Source organism: Mauremys mutica, chromosome 2, assembly GCF_020497125.1.
Source record: "Mauremys mutica isolate MM-2020 ecotype Southern chromosome 2, ASM2049712v1, whole genome shotgun sequence".
NCBI classification, from domain to species: domain Eukaryota; kingdom Metazoa; phylum Chordata; order Testudines; family Geoemydidae; genus Mauremys; species Mauremys mutica.
In genome coordinates this window covers 235,164,588-235,187,930 of record NC_059073.1, presented here as the reverse complement: position 1 = coordinate 235,187,930, position 23,343 = coordinate 235,164,588, and the positions used below count along the sequence as shown (strand labels likewise).

The window sequence follows — 23,343 nt, the reverse complement described above, 5'->3', positions numbered from 1 at the left end:
TGATTTTTACAATGTTGAACCTTAGGGCAGAAATGGGCCCTGTTTTGTTTTGTTTTTGTTTTTATTAGCAGTGCATGTTTGTTCACTGATATTACTTTCTTCTACAACTATTAAGAGATGAGGATGAATAGCAAGTGAGCGCTTGTCTGAAGACTGCTGGGGGAAGCACTTCCCAAAAGCACAAGGCTTCATCCTCAACTAAAATGGTGGTTGCATGCAAATATATAATGTGTGTGTGTGTGTAATACATATATATATATGCTTTTGTGCTTTTGACTGTGTGTGTGTGTTTTTTACACACACACACACACACACACACACACACACACACACACACACACACTCAAACCTTGCAATAACGCGAAATCGCATATAACGCGATCATAAGTTGGCTCCCCTTTAAGGCCTAATACCAGTGGTCCCTAACGCCATGGAGCCCGCCGGGACATTGATGTGCCCCCGCCTAGTGCCCAGCAGGGGAGAGAAGCTCTGGCCCCACGCCTGCCGGGGACACAGAACTCCAGGGCTGCGGGCGCTGGTCCTCTCTGTCCCCAGCAGGTGCGGGGCCGCGACTTCTCTCCCCTGCTGGGCACTAGGAGCGTTAGGCACTAGGCGGCTCACATCAATGCACCACGTTGGGGACCACTGACTTAAACTGACCGGCTTGAAACCCCGCTGTACCGCAACCCCGCATTTATCGCGATGGAATTTTTTGGACCCCAAACATCGCGTTATAGTGGGGTTTCACTGTGTGTGCCGGCCGTAACCCCTTCCCTGTGGCCTCCCCCTAAAATCCTAAAACCTATAAACCAAACTACATTCCAAAACTACTTTCCGTAAACCACCCTTTCACTAACTAGGAGACAATGCAGGCAGAAGCCCAGCAGCAGAGTGGGGGCTATCCAGTTTATTGCACTGACTGTTGCATGTATGATTACCTGCCCTGTGGGCGGGTGGTGTATGTGTGCAGTCGGTGCAAGGAGCTCCTGGCCCTCAGAGACCATGTACGGACTTTGGAGGCCAGGGTGGTGGAACTGGAGGAGCTGAGAGAGGCAGAGAGGTATGTTGATGAGGCTTTCCGGGACACTGTAGAATTGTCCCACCTCCGCTTAGACAGCTCCTGTGCTGTTGAGGAGAAAGAAGGGCCCAGGGAAGTAGAGCAGTCGATGGGAGCAGAGGGAAACCTTCCCGTAGTTGGGACCCTCCTTCCAGATGGTGCTGGGGTTGCCTCTCGCACTGAGGTTGCCTCTTCGGGGGAGGGAACTCCAGTTTCTAGGAAAAGGCAGGTGTTAGTAATGGGAGATTCGATTACTAGAAATGTAGATAGCTGGGTCTGTGATGACCGGGAGAACCGTATGGTGACTTGCCTGCCTGGTGCGAAGGTTGCGGATCTCTCGAGGCATCTAGATAGACTTATGTGTAGTGCTGGGGAGGAGCCGGTGGTCGTGGTACATGTAGGTACCAATGACATGGGGAAGGGTAGGAGAGATGTCCTGGAAGCCAAATTTAGGCTGCTAGGGAAGAGACTGAAATCCAGGATCTCTATGGTGGCATTTTCAGAAATGCTCCCAGTTCCACGCGCAGGGCCAGGTAGGCAGGCAGAGCTTCAGAGTCTCAATGCGTGGATGAGACGATGGTGTAGAGAGGAGGGGTTCGCGTTCATTAGGAACTGGGGAAACTTCTGGGATGGGAGGAGCCTATACAGGAGAGATGGGCTCCACCTAAACCAAAGTGGAACCAGACTGCTGGCACTAAACATTAAAAAGGTTGTAGAGCAGTTTTTAAACTAGGAGATGGGGGAAAGCCGACTGCTGCAGAGGAGCGTGTGGATCGGACACAGACTTCTCTTAGGGGAGAGTCTGATGATAGAGAATCTCCAGATTATAGTCAGGAGCAGAGGAATGAGAAGTATAATGTAAGGGCCGGATCAGATGATACAGTCACATAAAAAAGAATCTGGCACATCAGAAAAAGGCAGGCTAATAAACAGGGACAAGTTTTTAAAGTGCTTGTACACAAATGCCAGAAGTCTAAATAATAAGATGGGTGAACTAGAGTGCCTTGTGATAAAGGAGGATATAGATATAATAGGCATCACAGAAACCTGGTGGACTGAGAGCAATCAATGGGACACAATCATTCCTGGGTACAAAATATATCAGAAGAACAGAACAGGTCATGCGGCGGGGGAGTGGCACTATATGTGAAAGAAAATGTAGAATCAAATGAAGTAAAACTCTTAAGTGAATCCACATATTCCATAGAATCTCTATGTATAGAAATTTCATGCTCTAGTAAAAATATAACAGTAGGGATCTATTATCGACCACCTGACCAGGACAGTAATAGTGATGATGAAATGCTAAGGGAAATTAGAGAGGCTATCAAAATTAAGAACCCAATAATAGTGGGGGATTTCAATTATCCCCATATTGACTGGGAACATTTCACTTCAGGACGAAATGCAGAGATAAAATTTATCGATACTTTAAATGACTGCTTCATGGAGCAGCTGGTACGGGAACCCACAAGGGGAGAGGTGACTCTAGATTTAATCCTGAGTGGAGCGCAGGAGCTGGTCCAAGAGGTAACTATAGCAGGACCGCTTGGAAATAGTGACCATAATACAATAGCATTCAACATCCCTGTGGTGGGAAGAACATCTCAACTGCCCAACACTGTGGCCTTTAATTTCAAAAGGGGGAACTATACAAAAATGAGGGGGTTAGTTAGACAAAAGTTAAAAGGTACAGTGACTAAAGTGAAATCCCTGCAAGTTTCGTGGGCCCTTTTTAAAGACACCATAATAGAGGCCCAACTTCAATGTATACCCCAAATTAAGAAAAACAGTAAAAGAACTAAAAAAGAGCCACCGTGGCTTAACAACCATGTAAAAGAAGCAGTGAGAGATAAAAAGACTTCCTTTAAAAAGTGGAAGTCAAATCCTAGTGAGGCAAATAGAAAGGAGCACAAACACTGCCAACTTAAGTGCAAGAGTGTAATAAGAAAAGCCAAAGAGGAGTTTGAAGAACGGCTAGCCAAAAACTCCAAAGGTAATAACAAAATGTTTTTTAAGTACATCAGAAGCAGGAAGCCTACTAAACAACCAGTGGGGCCCCTTGATGATCAAAATTCAAAAGGAGCGCTTAAAGACTATAAAGTCATTGCGGAGAAACTAAATGGATTCTTTGCTTCAGTCTTCACGGCTGAGGATGTTAGGGAGATTCCCAAACCTGAGCTGGCTTTTGTAGGTGACAAATCTGAGGAACTGTCACAGATTGAAGTGTCACTAGAGGAGGTTTTGGAATTAATTGATAAACTCAACATTAACAAGTCACCGGGACCAGATGGCATTCACCCAAGAGTTCTGAAAGAACTCAAATGTGAAGTTGCGGAACTATTAACTAAGGTTTGTAACCTGTCCTTTAAATCGGCTTCGGTACCCAATGACTGGAAGTTAGCTAATGTAACGCCAATATTTAAAAAGGGCTCTAGGGGTGATCCCGGCAATTACAGACCGGTAAGTCTAACGTCGGTACCGGGCAAATTAGTTGAAACAATAGTAAAGAATAAAATTGTCAGACACATAGAAAAACATAAACTCTTGAGCAATAGTCAACATGGTTTCTGTAAAGGGAAATCGTGTCTTACTAATCTATTAGAGTTCTTTGAAGGGGTCAACAAACATGTGGACAAGGGGGATCCGGTGGACATAGTGTACTTAGATTTCCAGAAAGCCTTTGACAAGGTCCCTCACCAAAGGCTCTTACGTAAATTAAGCTGTCATGGGATAAAAGGAAAGGTCCTTTCATGGATTGAGAACTGGTTAAAGGACAGGGAACAAAGGGTAGGAATTAATGGTAAATTCTCAGAATGGAGAGGGGTAACTAGTGGTGTTCCCCAAGGGTCAGTCCTAGGACCAATCCTATTCAATTTATTCATAAATGATCTGGAGAAAGGGGTAAACAGTGAGGTGGCAAAGTTTGCAGATGATACTAAACTACTCAAGATAGTTAAGACCAAAGCAGATTGTGAAGAACTTCAGAAAGATCTCACAAAACTAAGTGATTGGGCAACAAAATGGCAAATGAAATTTAATGTGGATAAATGTAAAGTAATGCACATTGGAAAAAATAACCCCAACTATACATACAACATGATGGGGGCTAATTTAGCTACAACGAGTCAGGAAAAAGATCTTGGAGTTATTGTGGATAGTTCTCTGAAGATGTCCACGCAGTGTGCAGAGGCAGTCAAAAAAGCAAACAGGATGTTAGGAATCATTAAAAAGGGGATAGAGAATAAGACTGAGAATATATTATTGCCCTTATATAAATCCATGGTACGCCGACATCTCGAATACTGTGTACAGATGTGGTCTCCTCACCTCAAAAAAGATATTCTAGCACTAGAAAAGGTTCAGAAAAGAGCAACTAAAATGATTAGGGGTTTAGAGAGGGTCCCATATGAGGAAAGATTAAAGAGGCTAGGACTCTTCAGTTTGGAAAAGAGAAGACTAAGGGGGGACATGATAGAGGTATATAAAATCATGAGTGATGTTGAGAAAGTGGATAAGGAAAAGTTATTTACTTAATCCCATAATACAAGAACTAGGGGTCACCAAATGAAATTAATAGGCAGCAGGTTTAAAACAAATAAAAGGAAGTTCTTCTTCACGCAGCGCACAGTCAACTTGTGGAACTCCTTACCTGAGGAGGTTGTGAAGGCTAGGACTATAACAATGTTTAAAAGGGGACTGGATAAATTCATGGTGGCTAAGTCCATAAATGGCTATTAGCCAGGATGGGTAAGAATGGTGTCCCTAGCCTCTGTTCGTCAGAGGATGGAGATGGATGGCAGGAGAGAGATCACTTGATCATTGCCTGTTAGGTTCACTCCCTCAGGGGCACCTGGCATTGGCCACTGTCAGTAGACAGATACTGGGCTAGATGGACCTTTGGTCTGACCCGGTACGGCCTTTCTTATGTTCTTATGTGTTATATATATATATATATATATTTAAAAATTCTAAAAAACCCCAAAGCATAAGAACGAAACCAGAAAACACTGTTTTCCCACATTCTCTAGTTGCTCCTCCCAAAGAATGGAAGCTGTTCCAGAGGTTCCTTCTGAGAACAAGGAATCGTTTTTTAGTCATGATAACAAATTGAAGCAAAGCCTCCATGAAGTGAAGCAGTCACTATAGTGCTAGAGAGAAAACAACCAAGTATTGATAGGCTCCATTATATTTAACCCGAAGAGGGTGGAGTGACAACTTGCAAAACCTCATATAGACAAGTGGCTGCAGTAGTGAAGAAAACAAAGTCTAAACTTGGAATTTAGAGTCATCAAACTAATTCTTGTTCAATTTCCAAAATGCTGTCCTGCAGTTTCACATTCTGATGCCATCTGACAACATGATGGATATGTCATACCTTTTCAGATAGGTCTGGTGTCCTATTGTGCATACAGGATGGGATTTCTTTATTCCTTTTTATATTTCTGCCTCTATTTCTATTTGGCACTTCCCATTACTGTGGACTAGTGGAGCTAATATGAAGCACAATGGAAAATATTTTCTGTGATCATTTTCTTTCTGGGACTGTCATCTCCACTAGTCTGACCCACCCAAAGAGAGTGGAGTATAGAAAGATAATGTAAAATTTATCCTCTTATAACAGCAGTTCATCAGCAAGTGCAGTTTGAGGTCAACAGGGAGCTGGCTATTAACACAATACTAACTCCTAGAGTCCTGCAAATACATGAATATCCGTGGACTGGATGCGGACAAATTTTATATCCGCAGAGGGCTCTATTAACTCCTCTTGTCGCCATCTACTAAAATCTCAGAGGAGATAGCTAAAAACATATAAAATAGTAAAGTAATATTCCATGCAAGCCATTGCTGTGTTTGTCACTTGAGTTATGTTCTGTTAGGTAGGATATAGATGGAGTATAAACCTTCATACTTTAGAATACAAGGCAACTACTAATAAGGATTACGGAGAATTTTCCGCATGGATACTTTTATTCCAGGATTGCCCACGACAGGGTTGTGGGTTTTTTTGCACCTTCATGTAAGTGAGAAAAATTCCTCGGACTACATGAAGCACCTGTTCTGAACCTTTTTGTTAGTTTCTGTGTTCCTTCATGATTGTGACTCGGAGAAGTCCATTTGATCGCAGAAGGAAGGAAAGGTGTTCCATGAGACATGATCTCTGTTAATTTTTTGCATAGGGTGGATTACATTTTAAGAATCTCTACATGTTTCAAAGAGTGATTTAATGAGGGGCCTCTTTGACCTTATCTCTCTTTTTGTGTCTGTTTTTGGTTTTGTGTTGACTGAGATGTTTTAATGGCTGGATGGTTTGCCAAAGTGTATTCTATTTTAAAAATCAAGAATAAAATATAAAGTTTTTTTGTTTTTTTTAAAAAAAAGTAAACAAAGTTTTATTCCATCTTAAACAGTCCTCCAGGAGGATTCACTCTTGAAAAGAGCAAATTCAAAATCGTGACCAATACTTGAGTGGCAGGACTTTGTATGTGCCAGTATTCACTGTGCCTTGCAAGCATCTGCCAGTCCATCACACTAAGTGACAGAATCATATATTGTTCTGAGGCACTAGCGCTGAGGAGGCTGCAATATCTGACTTGAAAGCTCTGTACTTTTCAACCGTGTCCTTTGTATGTAGCAATGTTACTGAATGCTAATAATCAACAGTGCCTAATTAACCATTATTTTTTTAATTTGAAGCAGAGTCCTTGTTAGCTCTGACTGACGCACATAATTGTGACTCTCTTGAGCTCTGTTTAAGAATGTTTATACACATCAGTCACTCGATTTAGGTGACTTGTTCTTACCATGCTTAAATACTAATCTGTGTATTTTGACTTTTTTTTAAGACCCTGTGCCATGGTTGTCCCTGACATTGAACTGATCTGTGAAATTATGTTGGTTGCTGAGGGATTTACTGATGCACGCTTGTTAGCCAGGAAGTTTATTACCCTGTATACTCTCTGCAGGGAGCTGCTTTCTAAACAGGTGAGGGTCTGTTTTGGACTTCTGGACTAGATATATGCTAATTACCCCCCATCCACCCCGATTTTGAAATAGTGATATTGGGCAGAGTGAAATTTGCGTAATTTATAATTTTATATATATATTTTTAAATTGCATGTAGATCTTTATTATATCAGCTAAGGTGATGCCCAGTAAAACAGTTGTCATTTAAAATAGTGGCTCCAGGCATTCAGAAGTGACTTTTTTCCCCAGTACTTAGTGTTTTTGTAATGCATTAATTTTGGAATAAATAATTGACTATTAACTGTTCAATACGTAGTGTGGTGGAATTAAATCATGCTGTTGAAATGCATTTATACTATGATCTATTGAACAGGGGCAGCTCTAGGTATTTTGCCACCCTAAGCACAGCAGGCAGGCTGCCTTCGGCGGCTTGCCTGTGAGAGGTCCCCGGTCCCGCAGATTTGGCGGCACGCCTGCGGGAGGTCCGCCGAAGCCGTGGGACCAGCGGACCCTCCGCAGGCATGCCGCCCTGCGGCAACCTGCCTGCCGCCATCGTGGCAACCGGCAGGGTGCCCCCTGTGGCTTGCCGCCGCAGGCACGCGCTTGGCGTGCTGATGCCTGGAGCTGCCCCTGCTATTGAAAAAAGAAAAACTACTAGGCAATGTAAGAATTACAATAGGTGACTTATGACTAGCTGTATTTGGATGAGAGTTTTAAAATTTGCCAAACAAATACAGTAAAGAGAGCGTCAAATGCAGGAAGTATAGTATCATTGCTAAATTATATAGTAATTGCACTAGGAAGCAGTCTTATTCACAATACTTACCTAAAAACACCCCAATGTTATAAAAGTCAGAAGATTTATTATTTTCCCCCCAACTTGTGCAATTTATTCATTTCCAAAAGTATAACTTGATACAAGTAAAAGTGTTCTTTATATTCAGTTTTATTAGTCGAATGAGCGCTGTCTGAACAACCCTTCAGCCTTTGCCCATAAATCTTGACAAATAAAACCATTGTGAAAGAAAGCAGTTTATAATAATAATTGGAGATATACCTATCTCCTAGAACTGTCCTTGAAAGTTCACTAGCAGGACCAAGTACTGATTTTTGCCCCCTGCCTTCACTAGCAGGACCAAGTACTGATTTTTGCCCCAGATCTCTAAGTGGCCCCCTCAAGGACTGAACTCCCAACCCTGGGTTTAGCAGGCCAATGCTCAAACCACTGAGCTACCTGTCCCCCCCACCCTTTCTACATGCATAACTTTTGTAATTCTTGCCTCCTGTAAATATACTAAAGTTCCCCTCTCACAGTCTTTAAAACATGGCTAGAGACCATTCTGATTTCTTTGAAATCTTTTATATGTTTTTGGCATGTAGTAAAAGGGAGATATTGTTATGTGATTACAAGAATGCGAGCCAGGGACTCCTGAGCTCCAATGCTACTTTGAGATGGAATTCTTTTCTGGGCTTGGGCAAACCACTTGACTAGTTTGCCTTCATCTTGTCATCTATAAAATATGGATGACAATGCTCACTACTAGTACTTAACATCTATGATACCTCAAAGAGATCTTGTGAGATTTGGTTATTAAGTGTTTTGAAAAGGTAAAAAGGTTTTAAAGGGATGATTAATATTGTTTTTATTTTTGTTTTTCCCCTGTAATTTATTTTGGATGCTTAGCTCATTCTTTTAGTATGTTATCAGATCTTTTTTTTGAATTGTGCAGCATTGAGTACTCACCGATAAACACCTGTTTGTGTTCTGTCATTTCATAAAACCACTTACATTCAACAGGCCAGATTCTGCTGTCAGATACACCAGTATAAATCAGCTCATTGTAAATCTTCTAAAATCAATGATGTTACTCTATATTTACACTAGTCTAAAATAGTCTAATATGCTGTAAATTCTAGTTTGTCTCTCCATGTAGCTATATGTCAAATTGTGTATCCTTCTAAGAAAGATTTCCTCTTAAATATTTAAATTTAACTTTCATTTAATAAGATTTCATGAATAGTCAAGGTTTGTTTTTTCATAGGATCATTATGATTGGGGACTTCGTGCTGTTAAGTCAGTCTTGGTGGTTGCTGGCTCACTGAAGCGAGGAGACAAGAACAGACCTGAGGATCAGGTTAGGTACCTTTTTATGTACAAATTTAAGTTTTACAATCATAAGAACTTCTGATACCGTGTTTTATCTCTGAATCACTGGGAATAAAGACAGAATCGTGAAGAGAGGGAGATGGGTTTAAAGCCCTGGCTGATATGATAATATGTGATTTTTCTATCCTTTTCCAGGTACTTATGCGAACCTTAAGAGACTTCAATTTGCCTAAAATAGTGACAGATGATATCCCAATTTTCATGGGCCTGATCAGTGACCTGTTTCCTGCTCTGGATGTTCCGAGGAGGAGGGACCTGCAGTTTGAACAGATGGTTAAACAATCTACCCTGGAGCTTCACTTGCAGCCTGAGGAGAGCTTTATTCTCAAAGTAAAATAATTCATTGATTTTCATTACGCCCCTTAAGAGTTTCAGTCAACATAATTGCAGTCAAGTTGTATTAGACATGAAGGTTAACTTGCAGTACATTGCAGTGTTTCTAATGTGTCCTGAAAGTCTAGGTGTTTCAAAGGCACTGTGTCATGACAACATATTGCAATTTAGATTCATGTTGGTAAATATGTAGTATATACCGCTCATACGGAGACAGGGAGTATTTCTTGTTCAAATACCCCTTTGCTGTTGAAGATTTCTCTTAACATACAGTACAATAGGTTTACAGTACCAACACTTTAACACCAGCAAATAATAAGTATTATTATTTATAGCATATAGTGTGTTCATTTTAGAGAAGACCAATGAGTGATGGCAAAACACAATGCAGTGGCAAAAATGGGAAGGGAGAACAAGAGTTAAAGAAGTAAGATCATGTAGTTCTTTGAGTGGCTCTGCATATTCCCACTCATAAGTATTGCACTGCCTAGTGGTGCCTAATGGTAGAACCTTCTCCTAGCAGTGTCCCTTGAGGCACTCTCTCACCCCTCGCCCCCCACCACCTTTCCTCTCACTGTCTCCAAACATTCTCAGAATGAGGCTGTATCTGAGGGCGCTGCATCCTCTGCTACCTCAGCTCCTTCCAGCCACATGCTTGGATAGAAGTGAACCACTTCAGTCTGCTCAGATCCAGAGTTCTTTCTCCTTCAGTGTTCATTAGTGTTTTATTGTTGTTAGTTGGTAGGTAGGTAGGTATTAGTGTTTTGGTTCTGGGTGATGGTGGAACCGAAGAGGAAGAAGAAGCTGGGATTCAAGAGGTGTGCTTTGTGCCCTGCTGTCTTCCCAGTGTCGGATGTCGGGTGCCTCGAGTTTGGGAGAGAGTCACTCTCCATCTGGGTGTCATATCTGTTTGGAGACAGGCGAGCCCATTTTATCAGTTCATGGAGGCTTATTACATTAGACAAATGGGTTTAAGAAGTTATATAGAAAATGTCTCTACCATACAGTTTGAAAGACTACCCCTCTCCACTTTCACGTACCTTTCCCTTGTCAGGGTATCTTCTTGTGAGGATATTCTACCTTCAGAGGTAAAAAAAAATTACTTTTGATAATAGCTGTCAAGGAGGTACCTGAATACTTGGAATTGAGTTATATTCCAGGTACTTTTTGGTGCAGAAAAAGGATGGCAGAATTGTGACATTCCCCTGTGTTATCTGGACTGGCGATCTGCTCGGTCACTCCAATCTTCAACTCTGGGAGCCAGCCTTACCCTCCTCTGCTGTGAGAACCCTCACTCCTGGGTTGTTTCCGCACAGCCTCTAGTATGTAAGCTGCTCCCAATTATGTGAGTGAGCCAGCTGCTGCTTGGATTGTGCAGCCGAATGACACTAGCCAATATCTCCAGTCCCAGACACAACCCTAGGAACCTCCATCTGACAGTGTCCAGTTATGCCTGCTGGATGCTGCAAGCTTATATGAGTTCGCCAATGTAACAAAGAAATTGATATGTACCAGGCATTGATGGGAAAGACACTAAGCCTTGAAGTAAATTCAGGAGTTCATCTCTGCATCTGCTTGCTTCTCCACTTGAATGTAGATCCTAAACCAGGCTCAACAAGCTACTCTGGTTGATCCAGCATTCAACATTCACTGGCTTGGCCTGGTTTCGTCCTCACGCTATGACTCACAGCATCACAGACAATAACTCATGGTGGAAGAGTGCCTTACCATAATAATTCAGCAGAACTTACTCAGTAGCTGCATGCAGGGTTTTGATTCGTGCTAATAGTGCAGGTCCAAAAAAGAGTATTGACACCTCGTTACAGGAAGGGAAGAGGTTTTTGTGCATTAGGAATTTGGGAGAGTGGAACACTAAAGGGCTTCTTGATGGGCAGCATGTATATGTTCAAAGGATTGTATCTGTTCAGTGGAATTTTTTTGTATTTATATCTATCTGGCAAATTATTGCTGCTATGTTGTTCTAACTCCTAGCACCATTTAACCTGTGATATGTGGTTACTGTCCTTCACACCATACAACCAAATGTTTGATACCCATTCTGTAGCCTCTGGTATGGTGATGGTTCTCATTTTCTTTTACTGGTCTCCATGACTGTGTAGATCAATTAGTAGAAAAATGAGATTTGTTTTCATTTATATTCATTCATCCAAACAAGACTGAGCTTTGTCCACAGCCTTAGAAGACATACTCGGTTTCCTTGGGTATACACATTTTTAAGTTAGCTACAAAGGTAACAGTTCATTTTCCTGACTAAGAGAAAAGGTAGGAGGGAGATACTATGTGGAAAATAATTAGTGTCTTAGTGATAACGGGAGTACAGGAAAACAAAACCATGAGCTATGTACTAATTCTGTTTGGCAGGTTGTTCAGCTGGAGGAGCTTCTGGCAGTGCGTCACTCTGTCTTTGTGGTGGGAAATGCAGGCACAGGAAAGAGCAAGGTACAGTAGATGGCACATTTTCTATCTATCTTTTATAAAGAGTATTTCATTAGTTCACAGAGAAAAATATTCTCTTCCCTTCAGGCTGCAATATGATACCATATTGCTCAGGCATTCCCAGCAGCAGGCATATGAAGTACAATCACAAATCTCAATGTTAAAGTGTAGGTTTGTCTCCTATGTATTACTTGCATAACTCAAAATGAGAATAGTCATGGCAATGCATAATGGAAACTATATTTGGCAAATAGGTTTGAATGTTTGTTTTGGGATGTCAAGCTGGAGGGTGTAGTTGGATTACTAGCCAGGAAGAGTGAGGTCAACATTTCTTTATTTCAAAAATATTCAGATACTTTTGGAAGTTGATACTCTTACACCTCAGCTACTACATTTTGACAGTCATTAGATAATACTACATTTTTTCAATATTATGGTCCTTCAGATAGTAAGCAAAACTAGATACCCTAGTCATTACTGTATATTATCCCCATTTTATCCAAGGGAATCTGAGGCCCAGAGAGATTAAATGATTTACCTAAAGTCGCACAGGGAGTCTCTGGTGGAGCTGGGAACTAAACCCAGATTTCTTGAGTCCTAGTTCAGTGGTTTGACAAGTCCATCCTCATCCAAGCTTCTCCATTGGACCAGCTTCCTGTGGTTTACCAGAGTGAAGCCTTAGCAGGGTTGTCAGACCAGGATTCTCATTGGTCACTTTTATCTGTTCTGTGGGAGGCTGGTGGTAAAGTAGGGCAGAGAGGAGAGAGCACATGGAAACCAAGACGTCTGTGGATGGGGGTTGACAGATCTGTCATTATTAACAAACCATGAAGAAGCTAGAACCTTTTGGTTTGAGGTTCAGTTACTAAGTCACATCCATTGATCTTTTTCCCTCCTGCCCTTCAGGTTCTGAGAACTCTGAACCGAACGTATGTGAACATGAAACAAAAGCTTGTGTGGAATGACCTAAACCCAAAAGCTGTGACCACTGATGAACTGTTTGGTTTTATACATCATGCAACGCGGGAATGGAAAGATGGCTAGTAGCAGTTAACATTACTTTCATCGCTAAGATCTATATAGTCCTCCATCTGGAAAAAAACAAAACAAATAAGGAGCGTGTCTACCAGCCAAGGAGTCCAAAGCCATGAGGGTTTACTATATATATCCATGCAATGAGATTTGGGGTTAGGGCAAGGGTGGCCTTGGAAAGCGAGGAGAGTAATTGATCCTTTGTTATGTGGATCCTCTAGCCAGTTCCCAGCTGCAGAACAGGGGTGCTGAAGTAGAAGGGGGGGAGAGAGTGATCCTGCGGGCTGCTGCAGGTCTAAGCAGCTTTCTCCCTAGCTCCCGTGGAACCTCCTATACCTAGCCCACGTGACTAGGATTGATGCAGTGGAAAGGGTCTCCCCCTCAAACAGTACTATCATGCAGTCAAACCAGAAATCAGCCATTTTTATATCCAGTTAATTTGCTGTATCACCTGCTCACTGAGCATATTTCTTCTTTAATTTGAATGACTGTTTAATAAGCAACCATAAGGAAACCCGTCCTTACATTGTTACAAAATGTTTTGTGTTTTTAATGATGCAGTAGTGTTTCAGGAATGTTTGTTCCAAAAGGTTGTATTGAAGCACTATATTGATTGGGTTTTATTTAAACATAATTTGCAGGTCTCTTCTCATCTCTTCTAAGAGAGCAGGCTAATATTACCCAGGATGGGCCAAAATGGATCGTCCTAGATGGAGATATAGATCCTATGTGGATTGAGTCATTGAATACTGTCATGGATGATAACAAGGTGAGTAACAGGAAAAACATCCAAAAATATTTAAATAAATGGTATTCTGTTATTGTATAACAGTGCAATTAATCACGATTAATTTTTTTTAATCACACAATTAATCACGATTCATTTTTTTATCACTTGGCAGCCCTAATTTTAACCCTTCTGTTTTTTAATCTTCACTATTGCTAATTAGTGCAATGCCAGTTGGTAACCACCATATCTCTTTCATACCTGATCCCTCCACACAATGGAGATGTTTAAGTCATTCTGTCTACACTGTAAAGGTATATGCACTTCTCAGTGAATATGTATGTGTAATGGGGGTTACAAATGTACTTAGAGATATGACTCAAAGCATCAGCCAAAATATAGTAATTATTATTAATGTTAATTATTGGCATTTGCAGAGTGCTTTTTCCTTCAAAAATCTAAAGCAATTTTACACACATTCATGAATTAAGCCCAACAACGCTACTATGAGGTTGGTAAGTATTATTACACCTGATGCACAGAAATTGTAAGTGACTTGCCTAATCAAGTTAGTAAGAGAGACAGGAATAGGAAAGAAACCTCTGACTCCCAGTCCTGTACTCTAATCAAATGATTGCTACTATGCAAGAAAAACAACAGTGTTTGCTACAAGAAATGCTACAATGTAATTAAATACATTCTAAACTTAATGTTATAAACATTATTGTAGCTCATACCTGACCTTTAAACACGTTTCTTTTTTTAAGATTAAATGACATGTAGATAGTCAAGATAATTTTCACACCACTAAAAATAAACCTATATGGATTCTGCTGTCTATAAAAATTAACTGAACTAACAAGCATATGGTATGCCATAAAGTATGGCCTCTAATTTATGCTCTATTGTGTTTTTAAAACAAAAATCATGGCCTTACATTTTAAATTTGGAAGAATCCTATCATGTCCAGATTCATTCTGAAGGGTGTGCATGCCTGCAAATATGTGCTATAAATAAACCTGAAATCTACATAGGTCTATAATATGTACAGGCCTATTCGTGATATATGCTTGTTAGAATGCATGTCTTAAGTTGCTTTTGTTCAGTGCTTTACTGGTGATGTTTAGGTCCTGACCCTTGCCAGCAATGAACGTGTCCCTCTGACTCCATCAATGAGGCTGCTGTTTGAGATACACCATTTAAAAACAGCTACCCCAGCTACAGTGTCTAGAGCAGGTATTCTTTATGTGAACCCCCAGGACCTTGGTTGGAATCCGTGAGTATTTTATCTTTTAAAGATACATTCAAAACAATGATAAAACAATATTACCAGTTAGCTTAATAGGAATAGAATCCATTAATTTACATGACTGGCTAATCCTAGTTTTGATAATTTAATATTTTTACTATATATAGATACCTGTACACATGCATGTGCATGCAGATGCAGTTAAAAATTGTCAGCATTGGGATTATCTGTTCCATATTTTATATATCCTTTACATCCCTGGTTTATTTGTCTGTCTCAGTCTGGGCAGTTCTGAATCTGATTCTCAGCTATTTACAATGCAAGCTTGGCAACTGCAAGAGATAGGTCTCAAGCAGTGAGCTGACTAGACACATTAGAGGCATCTGTCAGCCTTTTGTTACTATCCCCTTGTTTTGCTCCACTGATACCTGTTATGGAAAGTACAGTTGTGAGAGGTGCCAGATCAACTTCCCATTTGTCTTCTGAACCACGTTTTTCCCTTCTTTGATTTATTTTAGAGTCATGATTCTGTGAAAATTGATTACAAAAAGTGTGTGCACGCAGTCAACATTTTAAATTTCAATTATAAATTTTGATGAAAAATTGAAATTTGGGAAATTCCTACTGTCTCTAATTTGTATTACAGTAGCGCCTAGCAGCCACACCTGAAATTGGGTCCTCATTGTGCTCTGTGCTGTACGAACATATATGATAAGTGTTGTCCCAGAAGACATATAGTTAACATGATAATTTAATGTAAATAGTGGGAGGTTGGTCTAAGTATGCAAGATGTCCAACAAGGTGAATAAGTATTGGAGATTAACATCAACATATGAATACAGTACTAGACTAATCTCACAGTAACAACTGAGGAGTATTGAGATGGGTTTGGGAGGGGTGACCCTGAAAAGTCAGGTATCAGAGTGGCCAACATAACATAATATGGTCATACCAGTTTAAAGAACATCCATCCCTCAATGTGAGCTTAGAAGCATTAACAGTGGACAAATCAGATCTTTCCCCCAAATGTTTATCAGTAGCTCCAAACATGTGACTAGTCCAGCCTCAGGTCCATGTCATGATTAGCATCATGGTAAGGAAGTTTACTTATCCGTTGTGGTAGGAGCTAGAGGCTGAGTAAGTGTCTCTATGCTACCTATAGATATAGTATGCTCTTTCCAATTAGGTGTTATGTTATGAACAATACTGAAAATAATTCTAATAAGTTAAATGTAACTTGGACAAAACTGAATCATGTATAAAATTTGGATTTGTGTATTTACAAATGGCCTCTTCTGTAAAATGTAAGGCCAGATCCTAGCCTTGGCTCCAGCAGCTTTGTGCTGTTCCAGCATCATGAAAGCAAGCAGAAAGCTGGCTAGGGCTGGCATAGTTATGTCACCCTCTTCCCTGACCTCTCTAGAGGAGAGGATATGGTCAAGGAAAGAGGGTATAGTTGGGCTCCACTCTGCTCAGTTGCCACAACAGCCCCTTGGGATGCAATGGTTACAATGAGCTCTGCTCAAGCAAGTGCAGCTGCAATGGAGCTGGAACAATGAAGTGGCAAAGTCAGCAGACGACACAAAATTATTCAAGATGGTTAAGTCCAAAGCAGAGAGCGAGACGTTACAAAGGGATCTCACAAAACTGGGTGACTGGGCAACTAAATGGCAGATGAAATTCAATGTTAATAAGTGGAAAGCATTGCACACTGGAAAAAATAATTCCAACTGTACATAGACAATGAAGGGTTCTAAATTAGCTATTACCACCCAAAAAAGAGAACTTGGAGTCACTGGCTATCGTTCTCTGAAAACTTCAGCTCAGCATACGGCAGTGGAAAAAATGGCTAACCATATTTTAGGAACTACTAGGAAAGGGATAAAAAAATAAGATAGGAAATATCATAGTGTCACTGTATGAATCCATGGTGCACCCACACCTTGAATAATGTGTGTAGGTCTGATTGCCCCATCTCAAAAAAGGTTCAGCGAAGGGCATCTAAGATAATCAGGAGTATGGAATGGCTTCCATACTAGGAGACACTAAAAAGATTAAAGTTATTAGGCTGAGAAAAGAAACGACTAAGGGGATATGATCAAGGTCTATGATATCGTGAGTGGTGTGGAAAAAGTGAATAGAGAAGTTTTATTTATCCTTTCACCCAGTACAAAACCGGGGTCAGTCAATGAAATTAATAGACAGCAGGTTTAATACAAACAATTAAGTATTTTTTCACACAGTGCACAACTAACCTGTGGAACTCATTGTCATGGGATGTTGTCATGGCCAAAAGTATAACTGGGTTCAAAAAAGAACCGGATAAGCTAATAGAGGATAGCTCCATCAATGGCTATTAACCAAGATAGTCAGGGACACAGCCTCATGCGCTGGGTGACACTAAACCTCTGACCACCAGAAGCTGCGAGTGGAAGATTGGTTACATCATTTCATAGTTGTCCTGTTCTTGACCGTCCCCCTGAAGCTCTGATACAGGCTGCTGTCTGAGACAGGACACTGAGCAAGATGGACTGTGGTCTGACCCAGTATGGCAGCTCTTGTTCTTATGGTGCTGGCAACACTTGTGTACTGTTCCAAGCACTACTGTGTGTGGACAAGAGGTACATCACAAGTGTGTAGTGTTGCAAGGGTCTGACTCTAATCTCAACAAAGCAATTGTGTGCTGAACTTCTCTGGACTTCTCCCTTACAATATCTGGTATCTTTCTGTTGTGTTTTGCAGGTATGTTGCCAGTTGGATAGAAACAAGAAGCCACCAATCTGAAAAAGCTAATTTAACTATTCTCTTTGATAAATATGTGCCTCCCTGCTTAGATCAGCTCAGAACAAGCTTTAAAACTATCATCCCTATTCCCGAGAATAGTATGGTGCAGGTATGCATTAGAATTATATTAAAATATAGGTCTGGAAGTATAGATAAAATTCCTGAAATTTGTCCTGAATATGAAATCTTATTTTTGGTGCACATGAAGGCAAGCTGTTAAAATAGGTGTGCATCTGGAAAGTGTGTAAAGTTAATAGGTTCTACATTTATTTTATGGAAAAATTAAGTGTAAAAATGGGCACATTTTTGGAGTCTCACTTCTTTCCATAATTACTGGGAGTGGGGAAAAAGGCATGTTAGAGAGCTTATTCCTTCACTCTCACACTTCCCTGCTCCTTCTCGTATGAACAGAGAGCAACAATACCTGAAGTCCGAAAGTGCAAACAATTCAATGTTTATTGGGGTGAACTTCCAGCAAGCTTAAATTCAAGTTCCTTTTTCCTTATTTTCGAATCCCAACTTACTTCCTGTTTGCCCCTAATTTATATAGTAATATTCTCAGCTATACCTTAACCAATCATTTTACTAAAATTTACCTAACCAATCCTAACGTATTGTAACATGATTAGCTAACCAATTAAATCCCACCACCTTAATTAGTTTACACCCAGCAAAATTAATTATACAGCAGACAGAAACAATCACAGAACCAGACAGAGACCATGCAAACAAACATACAAAACAATACAGAAGTGAGGATTTCACAACTACATCTATACAGACATAAGGGATTTACAACTACATCTATACAGACATAAGGGTTCTCCAGCTGTGTCTATTGATAAGTGAGTTCTTACCAGACAGAAAACTATCAAACTACATTTCCTTTTACATGTTCTAGGCTCTTCCCTCTCTCTGGAAGTGATAGATCAAGACACCTTCCTAACAGCCCCAGATTGCCTTATTTTAATATGACTAGTTTGGAATGTGAGGACGTGACCATACATTTCCCAGTTTATGGCTGCTTAACTGAAGAACCAGGCCTCAGACTGTCACAGTAAGAGAAGGCCATTACACAGATAGAATCAAAATTCACTGTCTTTCTTTTATATCTCTATAACTAACTAAGTGATAAGAATACACCTAAATTCTTAAAGTATAGGCCTTTGCAGACAGGCCTGAATATCTCTATCCTAACAAGACAGTGATCCAAAGATGTCCTCCTGCTGGAGTCCACTGTAACAAGAACTATTTAGGGGTTGCAATGCTGGACTGAGATCCAGGACATCTGAGTTCTAATCTTGCCACAGACTTCCTGTGTGACCTTGGAATAGTTATTTAATCTGTCTGTGCTTCCATTCTGCATCTCTAAAATGGGGATAATAGTTCCCAATCTCATAGGGGTGTTGTTAAATTTATCCACCTTTATGAGATGCTAAAATACCATAGTGATGGGAGCCATATCAACATCTATAAAGAGAGAAAAATCCATTGTGTTGATGTCCAGTAAATATGACATTGGTACCAGTTATTGAATGATAGAAGAAGGTAAAACTAAACACTGAACACCAGTCAGCCAGCACACAGAGCTTTCATGTGAGTCATCTTTACAGCTCTGAATGTTTTAAATGATCATGAAGCAGGGCTCATGTGGGGGGAAAAGTGTGATCATATAATAAGACTGCATCCTAACATATACACCTGCACTTTATCATTTTCTGAATTTCAAATGCTTCACTTTGTATCTTTGTAAACCTGGGTGGAGAAATTTTGACAGAACCATATTCCATTGGTATCGATGGTTCTATTGAAATTGAAATGCTTGGCCAAAATTTTGTTTTGGAAGAAAGACAGAAAAAAAGAAGTCCTGACAATGAATGTCAAAACAGTCTATTTTGACATTTTTATAACTAAATGTTTCAATTTTTCATTTTGAAACTGCTTTTCATCTACAAAATGTATTTGTATTATGTATTCTAATTTTGCCCAAATGAAATGTTTTGACGCAAAATGAGAACATTTGGAATTTTCCTTTGCAGAGAATTTCAAAATGTTTGGTTTTCATTCCAATTTGGAATGAAGCCAAATCTTGAAATCCTTCCTGAAATGGAACTTCCATTCTCTGCATAGATCTATTTGTAACCTTAATGTTCCTTTAAGGTAGTCTTTCTGCATGCAATAGTAAGTTGATTGCATGGTTAACTTGAAATTATTCTGCAAAAAGCATGAGTTATACAATATTTATGTATTTTTGTTATGTGATTTTGTATGTTGATCAATTTATCTTTAGGAATAAACTGGAAAATTTTCCTGAACATGAATTCTTTCTCTATAGTCTGAATGCTTAATAAGAGTTTTTAGACTTGCCCATTGTTTCCAGCAAAGAGGTTCTGTCATGTCCCACATGGGATGTTCTTAACTCTTTCCTTTCAAAGGCATGGAATAAAACATTTTTCAATGATGGCAGAGTAAAGGGCAGTGTGGATTACTTACTTAGATTTCTTTTATTCTATTCAGAGATTCTGGGTTGTTTTTTACAAATTTGTACAAATAGCATAGACAGGAAAAAATATTACAAGCAGAAATACCATGCAGCAAAATTCTGTGTCAGAAAGAAACTAAAATGAAAAGATGTTATGAATTAAAAATACAGTAATATATAATCTGAGTAGTCATTTTAGCTGTTTAAAAGAACTCATGGAAATTTCTATTTTTATGGGAACAGCCTTTTGATGTTTGCTCTTGTGGAAGCTATTTTTATTTTGGTGTATTTAATTTGCAGTACTTGCATTTAAGTAGGGTTTATTCATATGGAGGAGGGTATTGACTGACTGACTCTTGAATCCTTGTGTAGAGCCAGAGTGTTACTTAGTTTGGTTTAATGTACAAGTGGAGAGGAAGATACAGCAGACAGCACAGTTCTCAATGGTAAAATTAGCCTAACAAACTTGTCACTGTGGTTTCTCATTTTTCCTTCTTTAAATGCCAGCCTCCTTTTCTTGCATTATATAGTCATGCTTGCAGGATACTTAGTCTTCAGCTCAGTACATCATGTTGCCCCTGAGATTGAGTCACCATCACCACCCTCAGGAGCAAGGATTCAAAGATCATGCTCTTCACCATCTCTCTTTTTTTTTTTAATATATATATATATAAAGACTCTTTGTTCTCTGTTGGATTGTTTGCTGACCCCTGAAAATGTGCCTCCTGACTGCCCAAGAGAGCTTTATGAGATCTACTTCGTCTTCGCCTGTGTTTGGGCTTTTGGTGGTGCACTCTTTCAAGATCAGGTAAGCTAGAGAGCAGTTTACACAACTGCTATGTTTTGCTATGCATTAAAGAAGTATTGGGCTAAATTGTACCTCTTCAGCCAGCAATGGTGGTTGGGGAGTGCAGAGATGCACTACCCCCTGGGTGCTCCTGCAAATGCTGCATCTGAGGCAGGCATGAAGCATCTGAAGGTCAGAACAGCCCTTATTTATTATTTGGTATTGTAGCGCCTAGGAGCCTCAGTCATGGACCGAGATCTCATTGTGCTAGGGATTGTACAAACAGAACAGAAAGACTGTCCCTTCCCCAAAGACTGTTCTCTTTGTAAGGGTGAGACAGGCACTTCCCTCTTATTGGCTCAGCTCTAGTGACACATGACTATGGCTCAGCTTACAATTTTCTCCCTGCACGCAGGAGGCTAGCACCATTATCTGCACTTGCCTGGAGCATTAACTGCACTCTGTGACAAAGTTCCTCCTCTACCTTGGTGGGTCCTGCGCTTATTTGGCAGATTTGCTCACCTCAGTGATCTTCCCCACAGTCTGGGTCAACTTCTCCTGTGTCTGATCAGGAGTTGGGAGGTTTAGGGGGAAACCAGGCCCACCCTCTACTCCGGGTTCCAGCCCAGGGCCCTGTGGATTGCAGCTGTCTATAGTGCTTCCTGTAACAGCTGCATGACAGCTACAACTCCCTGGGCTACTTCCCCATGGCATCCTCCAAACACTTTCTTTATCCTCACCACAGGACCTTCCTCCTGGTGTCTGATAACGCTTGTACTCCTCAGTCCTCCAGCAGCAGCACTCCCTCTCCCTCTCAGCTCCTGGTGCCTCTTGCTCCCAGCTCCTCACACGCACTTCCTCTCCTCTAGCTCCCCCCTCCCTGACTGGAGTGAGCTCCTTTTTAAACCCAGGTGCCCTGATTAGCTTGCCTTGATTGGCTGCAGGTGTTATAATCAGCCTGTCTGCCTTAATTGGTTCTACCAGGTTCCTGATTACTCTAGTGCAGCCCCTGCTCTGGTCACTCAGAGAACAGAAAACTACTCATCCAGTGACCAGTATATTTGCCCTCTACCAGACTCCTGTACCCCACTGGTCTGGGTCTGTCACAACTCATAGAGTGCAATGACTGATACCTGCAAGGGGGCAGTATGGGAGTGGAGTACGCTGTCCAGTACATCATGATACATCCTTCCTAATTGAGACCATTCCTGAGACCTTTTGTGAGGCTCCATCACATGCTGTGGGTAGGAATGCTCTGTTGGATAATATCCTCAACAGGCATTTAGAAGACTTTTTTTTATCAAGATGTCTGCTGGGTCCTGTAATTTCTGCCCAGCCAGAGCTCTGTATTAAAGATTAACATGACTGAATTGGTTCCATTTTAATACAAATAAGGTGTACTCCCCGTGGATGTGTGATGAGGTTTATAATGTCCAAGAGGTAAAGTAGGAACTCACATAGACATTAAGAAGCAGGAAGTGCCCCAACTGGACTGATAACAGCTATTATTGAGGCTGTCCATCAGAAGCCTGGGGAAAAATCTTTCCTTGGAAGAAGAGACTGACCTCAACAGCTAGAGGGGTCTTGGGGCTCTTTAGAATTCTCTCAGCCTGCCCCTGGAAAGTTATTCCTGGATAGTAAAGAAAAACAGCCCTCTAATTTCATCACTATTTAAATTTGACCTACACTTAACTGCTTACTTTTTGGCAGTGAGGTGGAGAATGGGGAAGGCAGTTGGGTTTAATCTGGAGGGCTCCTGATTTCAGCCTTTAAAAGAATGACACCAGCCTAGCATCAGTCACTTCAGTCAGAAGGTCCATATGCCTTGAATTAAACACTGTTTGAGTGCCCTTGATTACTACAGCTGCATTAGGGTGTTATAAACAATCATTACATTTGTATGTGTGCCTGCAGTGTTTGTTCTGAATCTTTTTTATATGCCTCTGTATTTACACATTGAAAGAACTTCATGCTGTAGACATAACACAGTAGACCGTAATATATTCAAGAACTAAATAACAAATAATTTGTAATATTTTTATAGCTTTCAAATTATCAAGCTGAATTCAGCCGCTGGTGGCTCAAGGAGATGAAAGCAGTGAAGTTTCCATCCCAGGGTACAATTTTTGATTATTATCTTGACCCAAAGACTAGGAAATTCTTGCCCTGGACTGATAAAATCCCAAAATTTGATATGGATCCAGAAACACCTTTACAGGTACAATATATGTGTACTGAAGGCATGCATGGATGAACACTGTTTTTTGTAGTTTATTTTAATCATTGATTTGAATATCCTCT

General features: G+C 40.5%; 1 protein-coding gene across 1 annotated transcript in view; it reads left to right on the top strand.

The window, feature by feature from the left end:
- DNAH11 (dynein axonemal heavy chain 11) overlaps nucleotides 1-23,343 on the top strand; it is a 305,959-nt gene that overhangs the window by 127,251 nt on the left and 155,365 nt on the right. The window contains exons 36-45 of the mRNA XM_045004937.1: nucleotides 6,904-7,042; nucleotides 9,067-9,159; nucleotides 9,327-9,521; nucleotides 11,907-11,984; nucleotides 12,888-13,020; nucleotides 13,655-13,782; nucleotides 14,868-15,016; nucleotides 17,732-17,882; nucleotides 20,932-21,063; nucleotides 23,087-23,260. Coding sequence (XP_044860872.1) covers nucleotides 6,904-7,042; nucleotides 9,067-9,159; nucleotides 9,327-9,521; nucleotides 11,907-11,984; nucleotides 12,888-13,020; nucleotides 13,655-13,782; nucleotides 14,868-15,016; nucleotides 17,732-17,882; nucleotides 20,932-21,063; nucleotides 23,087-23,260 — 1,372 coding nt within the window. The remainder of the gene's footprint in view (nucleotides 1-6,903; nucleotides 7,043-9,066; nucleotides 9,160-9,326; nucleotides 9,522-11,906; nucleotides 11,985-12,887; nucleotides 13,021-13,654; nucleotides 13,783-14,867; nucleotides 15,017-17,731; nucleotides 17,883-20,931; nucleotides 21,064-23,086; nucleotides 23,261-23,343) is intronic.